Below are 16598 nucleotides of genomic sequence, written 5' to 3'. Positions count from 1 at the left end.
GTTCTTAGTGTATAGTTGGAGAAAATTCCAAATAATACTTGTACTTAATCCATTTGTGTTTATTAGGGTTCGTGCTAAAGATTCTTTGTGTTCTGTGGAACAGAAGTTGTTTATGTTTTGGCAACTTCCCTGAAAGCCTTTTAATTGTTTAGCTCATAAATTTATTGGTACAGGTCAAAATGGCGCCTGCTGTGGTTTATTACCAGCCTTCGGACTCTGTCTAGTGGCCCTCTTATCTGACAGTGGTGGGAGGTGAAATGTATTACACATGGCTGGTTTCCAGCTAACTGAAGCATATTCCCTTTTAAATTTTGATTTTATGTTAAACTTTTTGATGGTTTTTAAAAGAGATATATCAAAAAATGTCTTTTTCTTATCTTAAACAAGGTGTAGGGCACATCATTTCTTGTACTGGGCTGTATAATGATGTCTGTGGAAGTAGGGGATATGTAGCTTTTTGCTGGACTGAGAGGTGTTTATTTTAAAGTCTTATGGCAGTTGTTTATAGTTTTTTTTTTTTTCTTCAAAGATTTTATTTATTTATTTGACAGACAGAGATCACAAGTAGGTAGAGAGGCAGGCAGAGAGAGAGGAGGAAGCAGGCTCCCTGCTGAGCAGAGAGCCCAATGCGGGGCTCGATCCCAGGACCCTGGGATCATGACCTGAGTGGAAGGCAGAGGCTTTAACCCACTGAGCCCGAAGGTGCCTCTCTTTATAGTTTGTGATTGCTTCTCCTCATGTCTTACTTCTGCTTGTCTGTCTGTCTTGAGTGGTTCCTCTTTACCTTCTGATGCTTTGGTTCTGCCCTACTCTCAGGAGGCAGGTTTGTTGCAAAGAGTAGAAGGGACAGAAGGAGCATAGGTGCAGGGCTTTAAGTTTGACTACTTGGATTTTGTTTTATAATTTTGTGTTCTTCTAAGTTATTGGCCATGGTTACAAATAATTGGGAATGTTGAATAAAGACTTCTAAATAAGTGAAATATTTCTATATTTTTTCCCACTTCATAGTTTTTCCTGAATTCTCTTCAATCAAGATCAATTTTTTATTCATGTTTTTATTTTTCACTTTTCACCTTTTATAATGTAGATGCCCTGAAGTTGTACATTTAAGATAGTGATGTCTGCTGTTTTGTAATGCTCCCCCCTCTTTTTTTTTTTTTTTTTTTTTGGATCCAGTTCTTATCTTTCATTTTGGGCAAAGTGAAAATTTTAAGGATTTTTTTCTATCACCTCTTAGTTTTCTCTCAGGCTTTAACTTATTCAGGCTTTATTTATTTACTTTTTTTAATATATTTTTAAAAAGATTTTTATTTATTTATTTGACAGAGAGAGATCACAAGTAGACAGAGAGGCAGGCAGAGAGAGAAAGAGAGAGAGGGAAGCTGGCTCCCTGTTGAGCAGAGAGCCTGATGCGGGATTCGATCCCAGGACCCTGAGATCATGACCTGAGCCGAAGGCAGCGGCTTAACCCACTGAGCCACCCAGGCGCCCCCAGGCTTTACTTTTAAAATGTGTGTCTTTGTAATTCTTAAATCTCTCTCTCTTTTTTAAAAGATTTTATTTATTTATTTGACAGACAGAGATCACAAGTAGGCAGAGAAGCAGGCAGAGAGAGAGGAGGAAACAGTCTCCCCACTGAGCAGAGAGCCCGACACGGGGCTCGATCCCAGCACTCTGGGATCATGACCTGAGCCGAAGACAAAGGCTTTAACCCACTGAGCCACCTAGGTGCCCCTGTATTTGTAATTCTTATTGAGAATCAAAGCACCAGGGGCAATCTTGGTGGCTCGGTTGGTTAAGTGTCTGCCTTTGGCTCACTCAGGTCATGATACTGAGTCTCACATCGGACTCCCTGCTCTGCAGGGAGTCTGCTTCTCTGCCTACCCCTACCCTGTGCTCGTGCTCTCTCTGTCTCTCTCTCACTCTTTCTCAAATATAAAATCTTTAAAAATAACACAAAATCAACAAGTGGAACCACATCAAAAAAAGCTTTTGTATAGCAAAAGAAACAACTAACGAAAGAAAAAGGCACCGCACCGTGCGGAGTAGGAGAGACCATTTGCAAACCTTAAGTCTGATAAGGGGTTAATACCCAAAATATATATGGAACTCCTACAACTGAATAGCCAAAACAAAACAAGAAAGAAAGATAGGGAGGGAGAAGGAAGAATCAAAATACAGCGAATAGACCTGAAGAAGACTTTGAGCCTGTGGGCCACTGTGAAGTGGTTTACTGTTATCTGTGCTCTCATGTGTGGGGGCGGGGTGTCTCCCCCCAGGCTCCCCCTGCCCCCCTTAACTCATGCATGTTCCCTCTCTGCCTCTTTTTTTCTTTGTACCCCTCTCTTCATACCCCGTGTGTCTTCAGGTGAACCTCAGTCTCACATTCATGGTGTGGTATTTTCTCATCACCTTTCTCCTTTCATCTTTGTTGCATAGGTACCACAGGTGGTTCCTAGGTTCCGTTTGTTCATCTCTAGCTTATGCTGCTTTTGCTCAAAATCACCTTCTATTTTTGTTTTACCTGCCAAATATATTTTCCCTTTTTTAATCATCTGATATGTGATAAATTAGTCTTCTCACTGGCTTGCTTTCTTCAGATGACCATTTTGCCATTTTAGTATTACATCTGGAGTCATCCCTTGCTTTATTTATTTATTTTTAATTAGGTTTCTTTTTGATTCCTGAAGCAGCATGTAGAAATATGATTTTAGTAGGTTGTAGCCTCTTGCATCGTGGTATCTGGCTGTTTCTTGACTTCTTTTACAGAAAACACTGTCCTTTCCAAACCACTGTTTCTTTTTTGTTGCCTTGTTTACTTATCCTTTTCTTTCTCTTGGTTGTCTGTTATCTCCTTATATCTTGGTGATATAAGTTGCTGTGAGTATCCCTTCATGCTGAGCTGAAATGGGCATCTCTTTTTCCCTGTGGATCTATGGGACCATTATTTAAACTGAACAATGCTGATGGTTATGCTAAATTTATAGCCTCTAGTAGCTATAAGGGGCTAACAGTGCCTTAAACTTGGTTCCTCCCATTTGAAGTATATGCTAGCCTTCTTTAAGCAATTTTTTGTCTTGGAGAAAACAAAACAAAACAAAATACTTCTTATTTTGAAAAAATTCAGTTGTATATAAAAGCAAAAATATGAACCCCCATAGGTCTGTCCACCAGATTTAGTAATTACTAACATTTTACCATACTTGCAAATGAAATGATTCTCTAAATCTGTGTTTTTATTTTTTACATTTTTGAGGAAATGCAAAGGAAGACTCAGTAGGAGAAGCAGGGAAGTTTACAATAAAGTTATTTAGCAGGGAGGGATTTGTTTTTTACTGTTCTTTGTATTTCAGCTGTAGCCAGGAGCTTAGAAGATGCTCTGAGCCAAACTGCTCACATCACTCAGCAGGCCATTATTGCTCAGAACGCCGCGGTGCAGGCTGTCAATGCGCACTCCAACGTCTTGAAAGCAGCCATGGACAATTCGGAGGTGAGCCAAAGAATGGGTAGCCATGTAGTATTTAAGACTGATTTCTTCCTTTTAGTATGGGCTTTCTCCCACTAAGTGAAGACTATGAGAGTAATTTTTTTTTTTTTAAATAAGCAAGACAGGAAAAATCTTTGCATGTTGTTTTTAATGAGTTTCCTATAGTGCTTTATCTCACAACAATGATACAGTACAATAATTAGTTCATATTTGCTCTCGTATCTTAATAGTGCTTGAGTATTATTTTGTTCTTTTTTGCTTTAAAATTGCCAACCATTTTAAATTTCTTTAATTTTTTAATTTTTAATTTTTTTGCCAATCATTTTTTAAAATAAGCTTTTTACTTTAAGATACTTTAAGTTTGACACACAGTTATAAAAAATAATACAAGGGATGCCCAAGTGGCTCAGTCGGTTAGGGATTTTCTCTTGATTTTGGCTCAGGTTATGATCTCAGGGTCATGAGATCTAGCATGGAGCCCCACATCCGGCTCTGGGCTGGGCATGGAGCCAGCCTGCTTAAGAGTCACTCTCTCCCTCTGCCTGTCCCCCCACCCCCCCGCTTCACCCCGCCTCTCACACTCTCTCTTTCTCAAAAAAAAAAAAAAAAAAAAACAAAAAACCAGAAATCCCACGTACCTCCAAATACCAGCTGTTTTATTTTTATTAGTTTGTTGGGTGGGGAGTCTGACACAGGACTTCAACTCATGACCCTGAGATCAGGATGTAAGCTGAGATCAAGATTTGGGTGCTTAACTGACAGAGCCACCCAGGTGCCCCCAAACCAGCTATTTTTTTTTTTTTAAGATTTTATTATTTATTTATTTGACAGAGAGAGAGAGAGAGCACGCACAAGTAGGCAGAGAGGCAGGCAGAGGGAGAGGGGGAAGCAGGCTCCTGCTGAGCAGAGAGTCCAGTGTGGGGCTTGATCCTAGGACCCTGGGATCATGACCTGAGCTGAAGGCAGAGGCTTAACCCACTGAGCCACCCAGGTGCCCCCCAAACCAGCTATTTTAAATGCTTATGTTGATTATTTAACTTACATTGAGCACATCAGAGAATAAATTAAAACAGTAGTACTGGGACGTAATAAGTTTTTTTTAGTAATTACATTCAGTTATTCAGTGTGTAAAAATGTATTTAGATACCAGGTTGTTTGAAGAGTAAAAATAAATACATGAACTGTGAATCTCAGGGATCAATACCTTGTGCGATAAGTAAAGTTACTTTGCCACTATAACTGTGGGCTTTTTACAGGATTTAAACATGCTTCATGTTGCTTTAGTCCTAGGCACATACATCACAGAAAAGTTAGAGATGTAAACAACTAGAAATTAGAACCTTTAAAAAAACTTTAAGAAAATTCTGGTTTATTCAATGTCCAAGAAAAAAATTTAGATTTCAGTCAAAGTTCAGTCGGGAAAGTGGAAACCACACAGAGAATACTTAATATTTCGGTTATACAGGTGTGGGAAGGGTGTAAGTTGTAGGATATCAGGAATTTGGGTTCAAACCAAAGTAGACTGGTAAGTTTCAGAAGGACATTGATTAGAAGCTTTAAATATCAGTGGTATTACTTTGGTGAAAGGCTCCATAAGAGGGTATTTCCTCTTCCCAATGAATGCACAGCATGTAATACATGTGCATTAGATAGTATGAAATCTGTTGAAATCAAGATTTTACAACTAAAGGACATCTTATGGTAATGGTTAACTAGATTAGGGGATATTAGCTGGTGTTACAAAATTATCAGAAACATTAATGAAGATAAGTTTTAAAATGTTAAAAATGGATTCCAACTTCTTTAAAAAAAAAAACTGCTGATGCACAAAGGCTCTTAAAATAGATACAGAATTACTTTCTCAAAGCCGTGTTTGGAAACAGTTTGGACTCCCTCCCATTGATAGTAGGGGAACCTAGTGTCTATTCCACACAACGGCTTATCCTTGGACCTCTGTAAGGATTTTCAAAGAAGACTTTTGTATATATATAAAATTAACATCTTACAAAATTCAGGGGTGGGTTTGACAGTAGTTGATTTTCACTTTACCAATTATAGAGGGTCATTTTTTAGGATAATGTTTTGGAGGAGTAAGGACTGCACAGATGTATAAACTTTCTACTTACCCTTAAACTGATTTTGGTAGACAGACCTGCAGTTAAGAGAATTTTAAATAATGATGCTTCGTTGAAGAATAAACAATTCATAAAGTTATTGTTCTTACAGATCTTTTCTGCTTCATATTCTCCTTTTGTGAATGTAATAAAAATACTGTCTCTCCTTAGAAGATGCTTATATGCACTAGAACACAGTCTTTTACAGTTTTAGTGATTGGTTTTGATGGGGTTCATGGACTTCCTTGATTCTAACCATGAACCTTAGGTTAAGAGATCCTACTCTGAAGAAATGCCATATATAAGTTTTTACCTTTGAATTTAATGCCCTTGTTTCTAAATTTAGCCACGGTGGTGTATCCTGTGACTGTAATAGCGATAATTCATGTTTACACAAGTAAAACCTTTTGTTTAGATTGCAGGTGAGAAGAAGTCGGCTCAGTGGCGCACAGTGGAGGGTGCATTGAAGGAACGCAGAAAGGCAGTCGATGAGGCTGCTGATGCCCTTCTCAAAGCCAAGTAATTACTCATGGACTTTAACAAGTAATTAGGGCCTCCTGGTGGCTTTCTTTGGGCTGGGTTTTCTTTGTATTGCCTGTATACAAACATGAGGCAGAGAAACCCTTCCCTCCCTTCACCTCTCCTTGATTTGTATCGGTATCAGGAACACAGAGGCTTAAAAAGGAGAGAGGGAATAAAATATAATTAGGCCAAAGTAAATTTGGCAGAAACCTATATAAAGGATCTTGTATAAAAAGCAGTTTTTCTTTTAGGTGATGTATCTCTACGGGTTTACTGAGATTCTGCTGTAATTTCAAGATTTTTCAGGGGTGGTTTAGGCAGTTTTATCAGAATTTTGAGAGTATGTCACAGTCTCTTTGTTTTAACTATCAAAGTAGTTAGTAAATAGTAGGTCTAGTTTTATGCCATCTTGACCTCGATTCCTAGAATTTGGCTAAAACTAGGATCAAGCAAGCCAAGTATAAAGTCAGCCTCTGATGCTGGAAACCTACATTTGACTAAAGGGTCTCATTAGCCTCTCAACTTGGAATCACTCATTCAAAATTTTGTTGTGATTTTTGATAAAGTATTATTCATAGAGAAAGTATTTATTATTCATAGAGAAAGGTGAAGATAAAGAGAAAGTATTTACTATTCATTCACGGCAGCATATCTTTTAGGAGTTTTAAGACGTTATGCTCACATCACTAAACCTTGAGTTGGGACTCTTGAGTTCTGTGTTTTGTGGTGGCTAGGCCGCAGTTCATCCAGTTTGTGAAACATTCTGAATCATGAGGGCTCCTCGAGACCCATGTGTATTTGCTCAGTGAGCTCCTTGGCTTCCTCCCTTGCTTCTGCCTTCTCTATTAAGCGCTTTCTCAGCGGAAGGGCAGTCGGCATAATCCATGCAAAAGCTGCCATTTATTCAGTGCGCTGGATGTGGCAGTCGCTGTGCCAGGTACTTCTCATTGATTTCTTCTAATACCCATATAAGGGTGAACAACAAAGGAGAGGTGGATCTGGGAGTTGAATCCAGGTTTTCCTGGTTCTGAAGCCTGTGTATTCCATGTATACCATGCTCCCTGTCTGGTTCATGCTAGTAAATCTAGCTTCTGACCAAGCTGTTTTCAGTTAGTAAGGAAAGCTGCTTTCTGTATACATTGTGAAAAAACACTTGAGTAATTTTTTTCAAATTACATTTTTTCCTAGCTTCTTAACAATTGTATGCTGTATTTACATCAAGCTCTTTGCTAAAGTTGATGAGGAATAATACTAAATCTTTGTTTTGTTTTATTGGTTTCTAGAGAAGAGCTAGAGAAGATGAAAAGTGTAATTGAAAATGCAAAAAAAGAAGAGATTCCTGGGGCCAAATCTCATATAACTGCCGCCGAGGGGAAACTTCACAACATGATAGTTGATCTGGATAATGTGGTCCAAAAGGTATGTTTCTTAAAAGCATTAAAATTTTTTTTTTAAATTTTTTTGAGGGACCATGAAAGTAAGAGAGAACACAAAGCGAGTGGGAGAAGCAGACTTGCCGCTTAGCAGAGCCCAATGCGGGGCTCAATCCCAGGACCCCGAGATCATGACCTGAGCCAAAGGCAGAGGCTTTTTTTTTTTTTTTTTTTTTTGAGATTTTTAAATATAATCCTTCAGTCAAAGAATTTGAAGAATTTGGGAAAATAATAAGATTCCTTTCTTTTTCTGTTTACCCCTGCAAAGAATAGAAGTTGTTACTAATCTTGTGATCTCTCTCTCTGTCAAATAAATAAACAAAATCTTAAAAAAAAAAAAAAAAAGATGGTAAAGGGCTTGTCTGCATTATAGGACTTATGTTCCTTTTTCTGAGCTTTCCTTTCTGTGGGGCTCGATCCCAGGACCCTGAGATCATGACCTGCGCTGAAGGCAGAGGCTTTAACCCACTGAGCCACCCAGGCGCCCCCCTTTTTCTGAGCTTTAGCTTTCTCTCTATATATTAGTTATATATTCTCAGCCAACATATAAGTACATGACTATAATGCCTCCTTTTTTTTTTGGATGATAATGATAATTTCTGTTCACTTTAATCCATACCCCATGTATTTGTTCAGGTCAAAGCAGCTCAGTCTGAGGCTAAGGTTGTATCTCAGTATCATGAGCTGGTGGTCCAAGCCCGGGATGACTTTAAACGAGAACTGGACAGTATTACTCCAGAAGTCTTGCCAGGGTGGAAAGGCATGAGTAAGTACAACTGAAGTGTTGGTACTTTCCTGTTTTTGTGCTTAAAAACTGTTCAGCTAAACTTGCTTCAACCCCATTCATCTAATCCAAACCCCTCTGGTATGCTTATCTCAATTTGTTGACAGTACAGTGTTTTCCACATTTTATTTGTCATAGCCATAATAGGTGACAGTGCTCCCATGGTTTAGTTCCAGCCAGTGTTTGATTCCAGAACCAATGGTTCTATTCAGATCTCTGCTACTTAGGAAAAAATAATTCAGAATCCAGGTAATTCAGAGTGACATTTTAACCTTAAATCTATTAGAATATTGTATATATATGTAAAATTATGCAAAGCCTTTGGTACTTTAAAAATATTTGTAATGAATTGAGGCACGCCTCAGGACTGGTCTGATGACATGGTGGAAACTCATTTGGTGAGAAGGAAATCATCTGTATGACTATCAGCTTGCAGATAGCTCAGACTGCAGGGAACTTTAACCATGTTTTATACAGTGTAACTGCAGAGGATTGTTATTTCTTCCTGAAGTGCTCTGAGAGTACTAATAGTCACATAAATTACCAGTCTCAACAAATTCAAAATACATTTGCTACTGTCTGTTAGAAGCTGAATGTAAGGTAGGAACTGAACTGGTGTTTTAGGCCTCTCTGAGCCTATGTCAGAATGTATGTACTACCTGATCCAACTGGTCAGCTCCTCGGTATGTGCTTAAGAAGATACATGGGTGCTCAAGGAGACTCATAAAATATTCATAGCAGCCCTGTATTTGTAAGAGCAGAAAAATCAGAAACTGGGCGCCTGGGTGGCTCAGTGGGTAAAGCCGCTGCCTTCGGCTCCGGTCATGATCTCAGGGTCCTGGGATCGAGTCCCGCATTGGGCTCTCTGCTCAGCAGGGAGCCTGCTTCCCTCTCTCTCTCCCGGCCTCTCTGTCTACTTGTGATCTCTCTCTATCAAATAAATAAAATCTTTAAAAAAAAAAAAGAAAAAAGAAAAATCAGAAACTGCTAAATGCACCTCCCATGTGGCAGTATAAGTGAATGAACTAAAACTATGGCTCTCAAACATAAATGTTAAGACAAAAAGTTGTGAAAGAATACAAAGAGTAGGGTACCACTTACGTGAAGGTTAAGAACATACAAAACAGGGACGCCTGGGTGGCTCAGTTGGTTAAGCAGCTGCCTTCGGCTCAGGTCATGATCCCAGCGTCCTGGGATCGAGTCCCACATCAGGCTCCTTGCTCCGCGGGGAGCCTGCTTCTCCCTCTGCCTCTGCCTACCACTCTGTCTGCCTGTGCTCGCTCGCTCTCTCTCTAACAAATAAATAAAAAAATATTTAAAAAAAAAAAAAAAAAGAACATACAAAACAATGTGCCATTTTAGGATGCATATGTATATAAAATCTAACAAGATGAATGGTAAACACCATATTTAGAGCTAGTGGTTAGCACCATTGGGAGGAGGGAGGAGGAACCTTTAGGGGGAGCATAGGTAGATGTTGCCAGGATGGGAAAACGAAGTGCAGATTGTAGATTGTCTTTGTTTCCAGGGGACAGTTCCTTTATTGCTATAGATTAGTAGAAAGTCTCATCTGTGTGCTTTGTTGAGACTGACATCTCATTTTCTTCATCTTGCCAATTTTTCCTGCAACACTGGAACAGATTCCTGTTTTTTGGTTTTTGTTTTTTTTTTGGGGTGGGGGATGTCTAATACCAGATTACACAGTTGACTTCTAGAGCCATTTTGGGTGAAAAATACCTGTCTTTGAATTTAAGAGTCATGCCCATGATGTTAAGCTCATGCTGAGAGGCAGGAGACTGGCTGTGGTTCCCTCTCCTGTCACTGTGTCATCAAGGTGGTGCCCGTGACAGAATATTGATTTCTTAAGTATTTGAAATGTCTGGAGAGGCCTGTACAGAGAACAGAGTCCAGACTGGGGCTTAGTGAAATACGCGATGAACCAATGTAAATGGAGGGCTGGGGAGTAAATGAGAATGATAGTTTCTGTGTAAAAACTAAGTTGATTGCTTCAGCAAAAATACAGATGAGTCCCTGGAAACCAAAGCTACTTTTATTTTTTTTTTATTTTTTATTTTTTTTAAAGATTTTATTTATTTATTAGACAGATCACAAGTAGGCAAAGAGGCAGGCAGAGAGAGAAGGGAGGAAGCAGGCTCCCTGCTGAGCAGAGAGCCCGATGCAGGGCTTGATCTCAGGACGCTGGGATCATGACCTGAGCCGAAGGCAGCGGCTTTAACCCACTGAGCCACCCAGGCACCCCGAAGCTACTTTTAATATGAATGAGTCTCTTATTTTGTAAAATGCTAGAATTTACCTGGATTTATATTGTTCTATGTCCTTTTATGTTTTAGGAAATTAATTGTTTTGCTTTTTAATACTTAAGTATGCTTTTTCTGTTACTGGTTTCTGGTTCCCTATTTCTTTTTGGATATTCCTATTTAATGATTAATAACTGGAATATGTAAGTTCTTTTTTTCAAACTTTTCTTCTTTTCCTTTGTAGGTATTTCTGACCTAGGTGAGTAATTTTGTGTGTTTTTAAACTTAGAAGCTTTTGTTTTGTGTCTTAAAATACTGAAGTCTTTTTGTCTATGGTTCTTTTATTAAAGCATCTGAATAATTTGTAACTGAACTATGTTGCGTGTGATAAATCTGATTTCGATATTTTGGGCATGCATGTGCTCTCAGGAACAGAAATGTTTCACCAAGTGATTGGAAATCTGTAGATAGGTAGATCGATATCTATATGTATTTTAAAGCTTTCATTATGTAAAATTCCAGTAACAAGTGGGAGAGCTCATAGATTCATCACCCAACTTTAGTAATTTTCAACACATGGCTTTTGTCATTTATTTCCCAGCTTCTGTGGAATCAGATCCCAAATATCATATATCCTTTTCAGTTACAAATAACTTCCATATTTAAAAGAAAAAAAATCACTGTACCATTATCACACCTAAAACAGTAATTCCTTAATATCATCACATGTCTGTTTGGTGTTCAGTTAACCCCAATCATTTTATAGAATGAGGTTTTTTAGTTTTATTTGAATCAGTATCCAAAGGAGCTACACGTGTTGAATTGGATCAGTAAGTTTCTTATCCCCACTTTATTTTTTGCTTCTCAGTTCTTATACTGTGGAATTGAGTCATTCATCATGTAGTATTTCCCACACTCTGGATTTTGCTGTTAAAGCTGTAATTCTTAACCTACAGTAATGTGTCAGAATACTTTTGGAATGTGAGATTTGAAAACAAAATACATGCATAAGCCTAAGTTAGAATCTTCGGGCATGTGTATTTTAAAAAGCTTGACAAGTGATTCTTATGGGCAGTTCTGGTTGCAGATCATTGTCCTGGGTAACGTCATCTGTTTAAGAAAAGGTATAAAAACTCTTACTAGTAAGAGAAAAGTCAGAGAATCTGAATTTGAGATATAACAGAAAAGAATATTAGAATGCCTGTTATGACTAATCACAGTAATGCATGAGCGAAAATATAGAAGTGTGTATATATAAACTGTTTTTAGAAGCAAAATTAGGATAAATTATAAAGTCTATTTATATTTAGTTCAGATTGGAAGTCCTAATTTGGGTTCCTGGAAAAGAACTGATAATATACTTGAAGGCCTACCTAAATTACTTCGCTTGGAATTGAACATGTCTTAGTTGGACACAGGCTGTGAATTTCTGAGGGCAGTGGAGAATCTAAATCTGCTTCAAAGGGTTAGCTACCCTTTGCTTTCTTTACAGCTGTTAAAATTAAATTACTGTCACTTGAAGTGGGTATGTTGTACATGTTTAGTTTTGGTGAAATCATTAACATTTTAATGTCATTTTCTGTTTAGCTGACAAGCTGACTACTGAAGACCTGAACTCTCTGATTGCTCATGCGCATCGCCGCATTGACCAGCTGAACAGAGAGCTGGCAGAACAGAAAGCCACAGAGAAGCAGCACATTGCACTAGCCTTGGAAAAACAAAAGCTAGAAGAAAAGCGCGCATTTGACTCTGCAGTGGCAAAAGCATTAGAACATCACAGAAGTGAGATACAGGCCGAACAGGACAGAAAGGTAGAGGAAATGAGAAATTGAACGTGAATCCACTTGAATAGCTGCTTCTAGAGTTAATATCAACAGTTACTGACTTTAAAATATTAGATGTAAGTCATGCTGACACATCATTGAATTGGCCCTTGTTCTAGTCAGAACTTCTAGGGAAGGATTGTTGTAGCAGAGTTCTTTATGTTGAGCAGATGCTGAAGTGAAAGGAAGTAACAAGCTCTTGGTATCCGGGATTATCTACTTTATCTTTTCCAGGTGGAGCCGCTGTCCCCTAAAGTGGTGCTAAAAGAATCTCTGTTGGATTGAGTGTCTTTTTTCTCCGCCAGTGTTTTGGTTAAGAATGGATGAGATTGCTCCTTTTAGTCTTGTGTCAGTGCACGTCATGTATTAAATAGGTGTCTCCGGGTTGATTTGGGCACCTGAGTACTTAGCTTCCTTCGTGAGCATTCCCTCCCCCATGAAGTTCTTTTCTCGCTAGCTGCCAGGACACCACACTCCCCTGGCCTGTCTCCCACCTTGCTGGCCACTCCTTTGCCCCCTTCTTGGCTCTGCCTCCCAAATAGGAGCATGTACTGGCCGAGGTTCTGAAACCTTTTATCCATCTAAACTGTCTCCAGGTGCTCTTATCTAGACCTGGGACTGAGAAGGTTAATTCCTGTCTGTCACGGGGACATTTATGTTGCTAGTTCTGGCCTCTGCCTCACCTTCAGATTCGTCCTATCCAGCAGCTGACTTGATGTCTCTACCTGGCTTCTCAGTAGTTGTTTGAAACTCAGACTCAGTTGTTTCAAACTCAGTTTTTTATTCAAAGCAAATTTCTTGACTCTCCCCAACCTGTTTCCCAGTCCCTCAGCTTGTTTCTTTCTAAATCTCCATCCCCAGTTGCTTAAGCCAGAAACATGCTTAGTTGTTCCTCTGTCAGCTTTCACACCCGTCCATCGACATATCCAGTTCTGCATCCAAAGTAAACCCCAACTTTGTCCCCCTTCTCTAAGTCCAGATTATCATCATAACAGTTTCCCTTCCCATAACAGCCCCCCCCCGCCTTTTTAAAAAAATAGATTTATTTTTTGGTGGGAGGAGTATAAGCTTGGGGAGGGGAAGAGGGTGAGAAAGAATCCTCAAGCCGACTCTCTGCTAAGTGCCGAGCCCATGGTGGGGCTTGACTCCAGGACCCTAATAAGATCATGATGTGAGCCGAAACCAGGAGTCAGCCATTCAACCGACTGTGCCACCCAGGAGCCCCCAGGTTCTGTTTTCATACCCATCTTTCTGTGTCTATTTACATGGCAGTTGGTTCTTCTAAAACCCATTCACATCAGACGCTAGGCTGCTGAAAACCTTGCACTGACGGCCCACTGCTTTTAATAAAAAAATCCAAATTCTTAGCCCATACCAAAAAGGCCTCTTGATCTCATTCCTGTTTGCTGTGAGCCAGGCTTCCCTTACTTCCCTTATTGCCTGTTTTTGCCAGGTGCCCTGGTTTTTTTGTTTGGTCTTGTACCTTCACTACTTACTCTGCCCTAGACTGTTTGCTCTGCCTTATACTTTGTTATACTTCCTCTCTTTAAACCTTAGTTCTAAGCTTGGATGTTACCTTCTAGAACAGCAAGACTTTTCCTGTTCTTACAGTGTAGATTCTGTCTTCCTTTCCCTCATACTGCTTTATTTATTTTCTAAAAGTAAGTATCACAATCTGAGATGTCCAGTTTATCTATTTACTGTCTGATCCCTATATTGTACATTATATGAGAACAAAAAGTTAGTGTGCCTCCAGCACCGCTGTATCCAAGCATATGGTAAGCACTGCCAAGCCCAGGATTGGCACTTTATAAATATGTATGTACTGACTGAATGGGTTTATTCATTACTTCTGTTCTGAGAAAAAGTAGGTTATGAATTCCAGGTAATTAGTATTAAATAATTTGTAATTATCTAATGGCCAATTATTAGGCAAGTTGTGATAGGCTTTTCATATTTTTGGTTAGATCTGGGCCGTGTTGTGAATCTAAATTCATAGTAAAGTAAGCAGTTTCAGAGTAGTTTTCTTTGTTTAGAAGAAATTGTGTAAAGTAACTGCCAAATATTTATTTATTTTCTTAATAGTTCTTTACAATAGGCATTTATTATTCGTAGGTTACACAGATGGTTGTGGTGAAGCTGTGTTTGATCCCAAGTCTTTGTAGTTATTTCTTTCCATGAGTTGGAATTTGTTAATTGTCACAGGAGTGTGTCATTCAGGAAATGATAGTGTTGGCCTTGTGTAAGATGCAGCCTGGTGATATGGGAGAAACAGAAATGGGGGCCAGAGAGACCCCATTTGAGGTCTGATTTTTGCCATAGCTGTGTGACTTTGTTTTCGAGTCACTTTCCAACATTCAGCTTTCTGATGGATGTCAGAGAGGTCAGGACCACGTCCACATGCGCAGCATGTCAGAGCAGCTCAGGATACGGAAGCTGCTGTCATCCTTTCTCTTTTCTTTCTCTTTTTCTGAAAGCAAATGTGATAATTCCTGTGGTTTCACAGGTAGAGGAAGTCAGAGATGCCATGGAGAATGAAATGAGAACCCAGCTTCGCCGACAGGCTGCTGCCCACACTGATCACTTACGCGATGTCCTTAGGGTACAGGAGCAGGAACTGAAATACGAATTTGAACAGGTGAGGACCTGCGAGAGAGCATCAGCTGCCCTTCAGCCTCCTTTTCCCCTTTACATGAATAGTCTGTCCTTTCCTTTTCATGTGCTCTGGATGTCATTGCCCCCAAGGGTATGGAAGAGTGAGGAAAGATTGCTAATGGCACCCAGCCTTGGCGCACTGGGGCGTTTGTATATTTGTAGCACTGCTGTTTTTCACAGAAAGATGTACCTGTGTGTTACTTATCACATGTGTTTTTATCTGTGTCCTAGTTACTTGGAGCCTTCAAATCTTTAGGGAGGGTTGGTACAGGGGGTTTCAAGAATGCAGATGGTGCTTGACATGTGTAACTCCTGCTTTCTCTCCACAAACTCCTATGGATTATGTGGTAGTGCTCAGATTTTTATATCTGAGGAAACTTCCCAGAGAGGTTAGGTTTGGAAATCACAGCAAGACAGGTATCTTTAATCATAACTTGTTTCTATTCAGCAAGCCATTTATAATATATTAACTTATTTTGTCTCACAAGAAGAGAAGGAGGTTTTCCACGTAAGGATATCTTCCAGAAAATTGAAATTTATGCCAATATGAAAAGGTATTTTACTTTAAATTTATTTAATGGGTATTTTTCTGAGAAAAGAATGAGTATATAAGCTCTTGAATCAGGAATATTGAATACAGTTTATTATGTTGGGGTGGTAGTATGTTACTTTATTTTCTCAGGTTGGCACTTTCTCCTTTTGTAATAGTTTGAGTTCTCCTCTTCCTGGTCTGCTTCCTCTAATACTAAGTTCTGTCAGTAAATTTGTAGAAAATCACATCTGCTATGAGTTTTAGGAAATTTTCGAAACCTTACACATAATAGAGGAATTTTCCTGACAAATGTTTGAAGATTTTAAAGGCACTCTTGCTTGTGGAGATGGCAGTTGCTGGAAGACTGTAGTGTCCTAATAAATGCCATGCACTGAAGTAGCACCACTCTTTTCTGGACACTATTTATGTTTTATTTCAGGACCTGTCTGAGAAACTGGCAGAGCAAGAGTTAGAGTTTCGTCGGCTCAGTCAAGAGCAAGTTGACAACTTCACTTTGGATATAAACACTGCCTATGCCAGACTGAGAGGAATCGAACAGGCTGTTCAGAGTGAGCTCATGGGCCTCTTACAGTTTTATTCAGTCCAACTTCTTAGGATAATTTGTTGGTAGCAGGACAATGAGATACATCCATCAGCATTAGGGTATAACGATGCTGAAGTCGTGCTATTAAATTTTATTCATTTCTGTGAAAATTAGCCCAGATTTGATAAGTTTGGAACATAGAGAGTTTGTGAGAGGAAATTAAAAAGAATCTAAAAATTAAATCTAAATACTTGAAGTTTTAGTCAGTGTGTGATAGACCGGAGATCACCATTTACAAGGCAGGTTACCCAGCACACTTTGGTTATGTCTTACGTGTCCTGAGAGGAACAGAAGGCCAGTGTATCCCCATGCTCGCCCTCCGGCTCTACTGACCTGTCTCCGGTCCTATTTTGAAGGTGGTGATTTGCTGATTCCACTGACCAAAC

At 39.3% G+C, this 16598-nt stretch overlaps 1 protein-coding gene across 15 annotated transcripts in view; it reads left to right on the top strand.

The window, feature by feature from the left end:
• IMMT (inner membrane mitochondrial protein) overlaps positions 1-16598 on the top strand; it is a gene marked incomplete at its 3' end in the record, with an annotated part of 42181 nt that overhangs the window by 23870 nt on the left and 1713 nt on the right. For 7 of the 15 annotated variants that reach the window (XM_080813809.1, XM_080813822.1, XM_080813817.1 and 4 more), the window contains 8 exons: positions 3354-3490; positions 6017-6120; positions 7407-7542; positions 8193-8322; positions 10843-10857; positions 12186-12409; positions 14928-15059; positions 16048-16177. In XM_080813809.1, the coding sequence (XP_080669935.1) occupies positions 3354-3490; positions 6017-6120; positions 7407-7542; positions 8193-8322; positions 10843-10857; positions 12186-12409; positions 14928-15059; positions 16048-16177 (1008 nt within the window). Of the gene's footprint in view, positions 1-3353; positions 3491-6016; positions 6145-7406; positions 7543-8192; positions 8323-10842; positions 10858-12185; positions 12410-14927; positions 15060-16047; positions 16178-16598 lie in introns of all 15 variants that reach the window. The other 8 variants (XM_080813810.1, XM_080813808.1, XM_080813819.1 and 5 more) reach the window with 2 other exon arrangements.

This window comes from Martes martes, assembly GCF_963455335.1.
Source record: "Martes martes genome assembly, chromosome: 9".
Classification (NCBI taxonomy): Eukaryota; Metazoa; Chordata; class Mammalia; order Carnivora; family Mustelidae; genus Martes; species Martes martes.
This window is presented reverse-complemented; position numbering and strand designations above follow the sequence as displayed.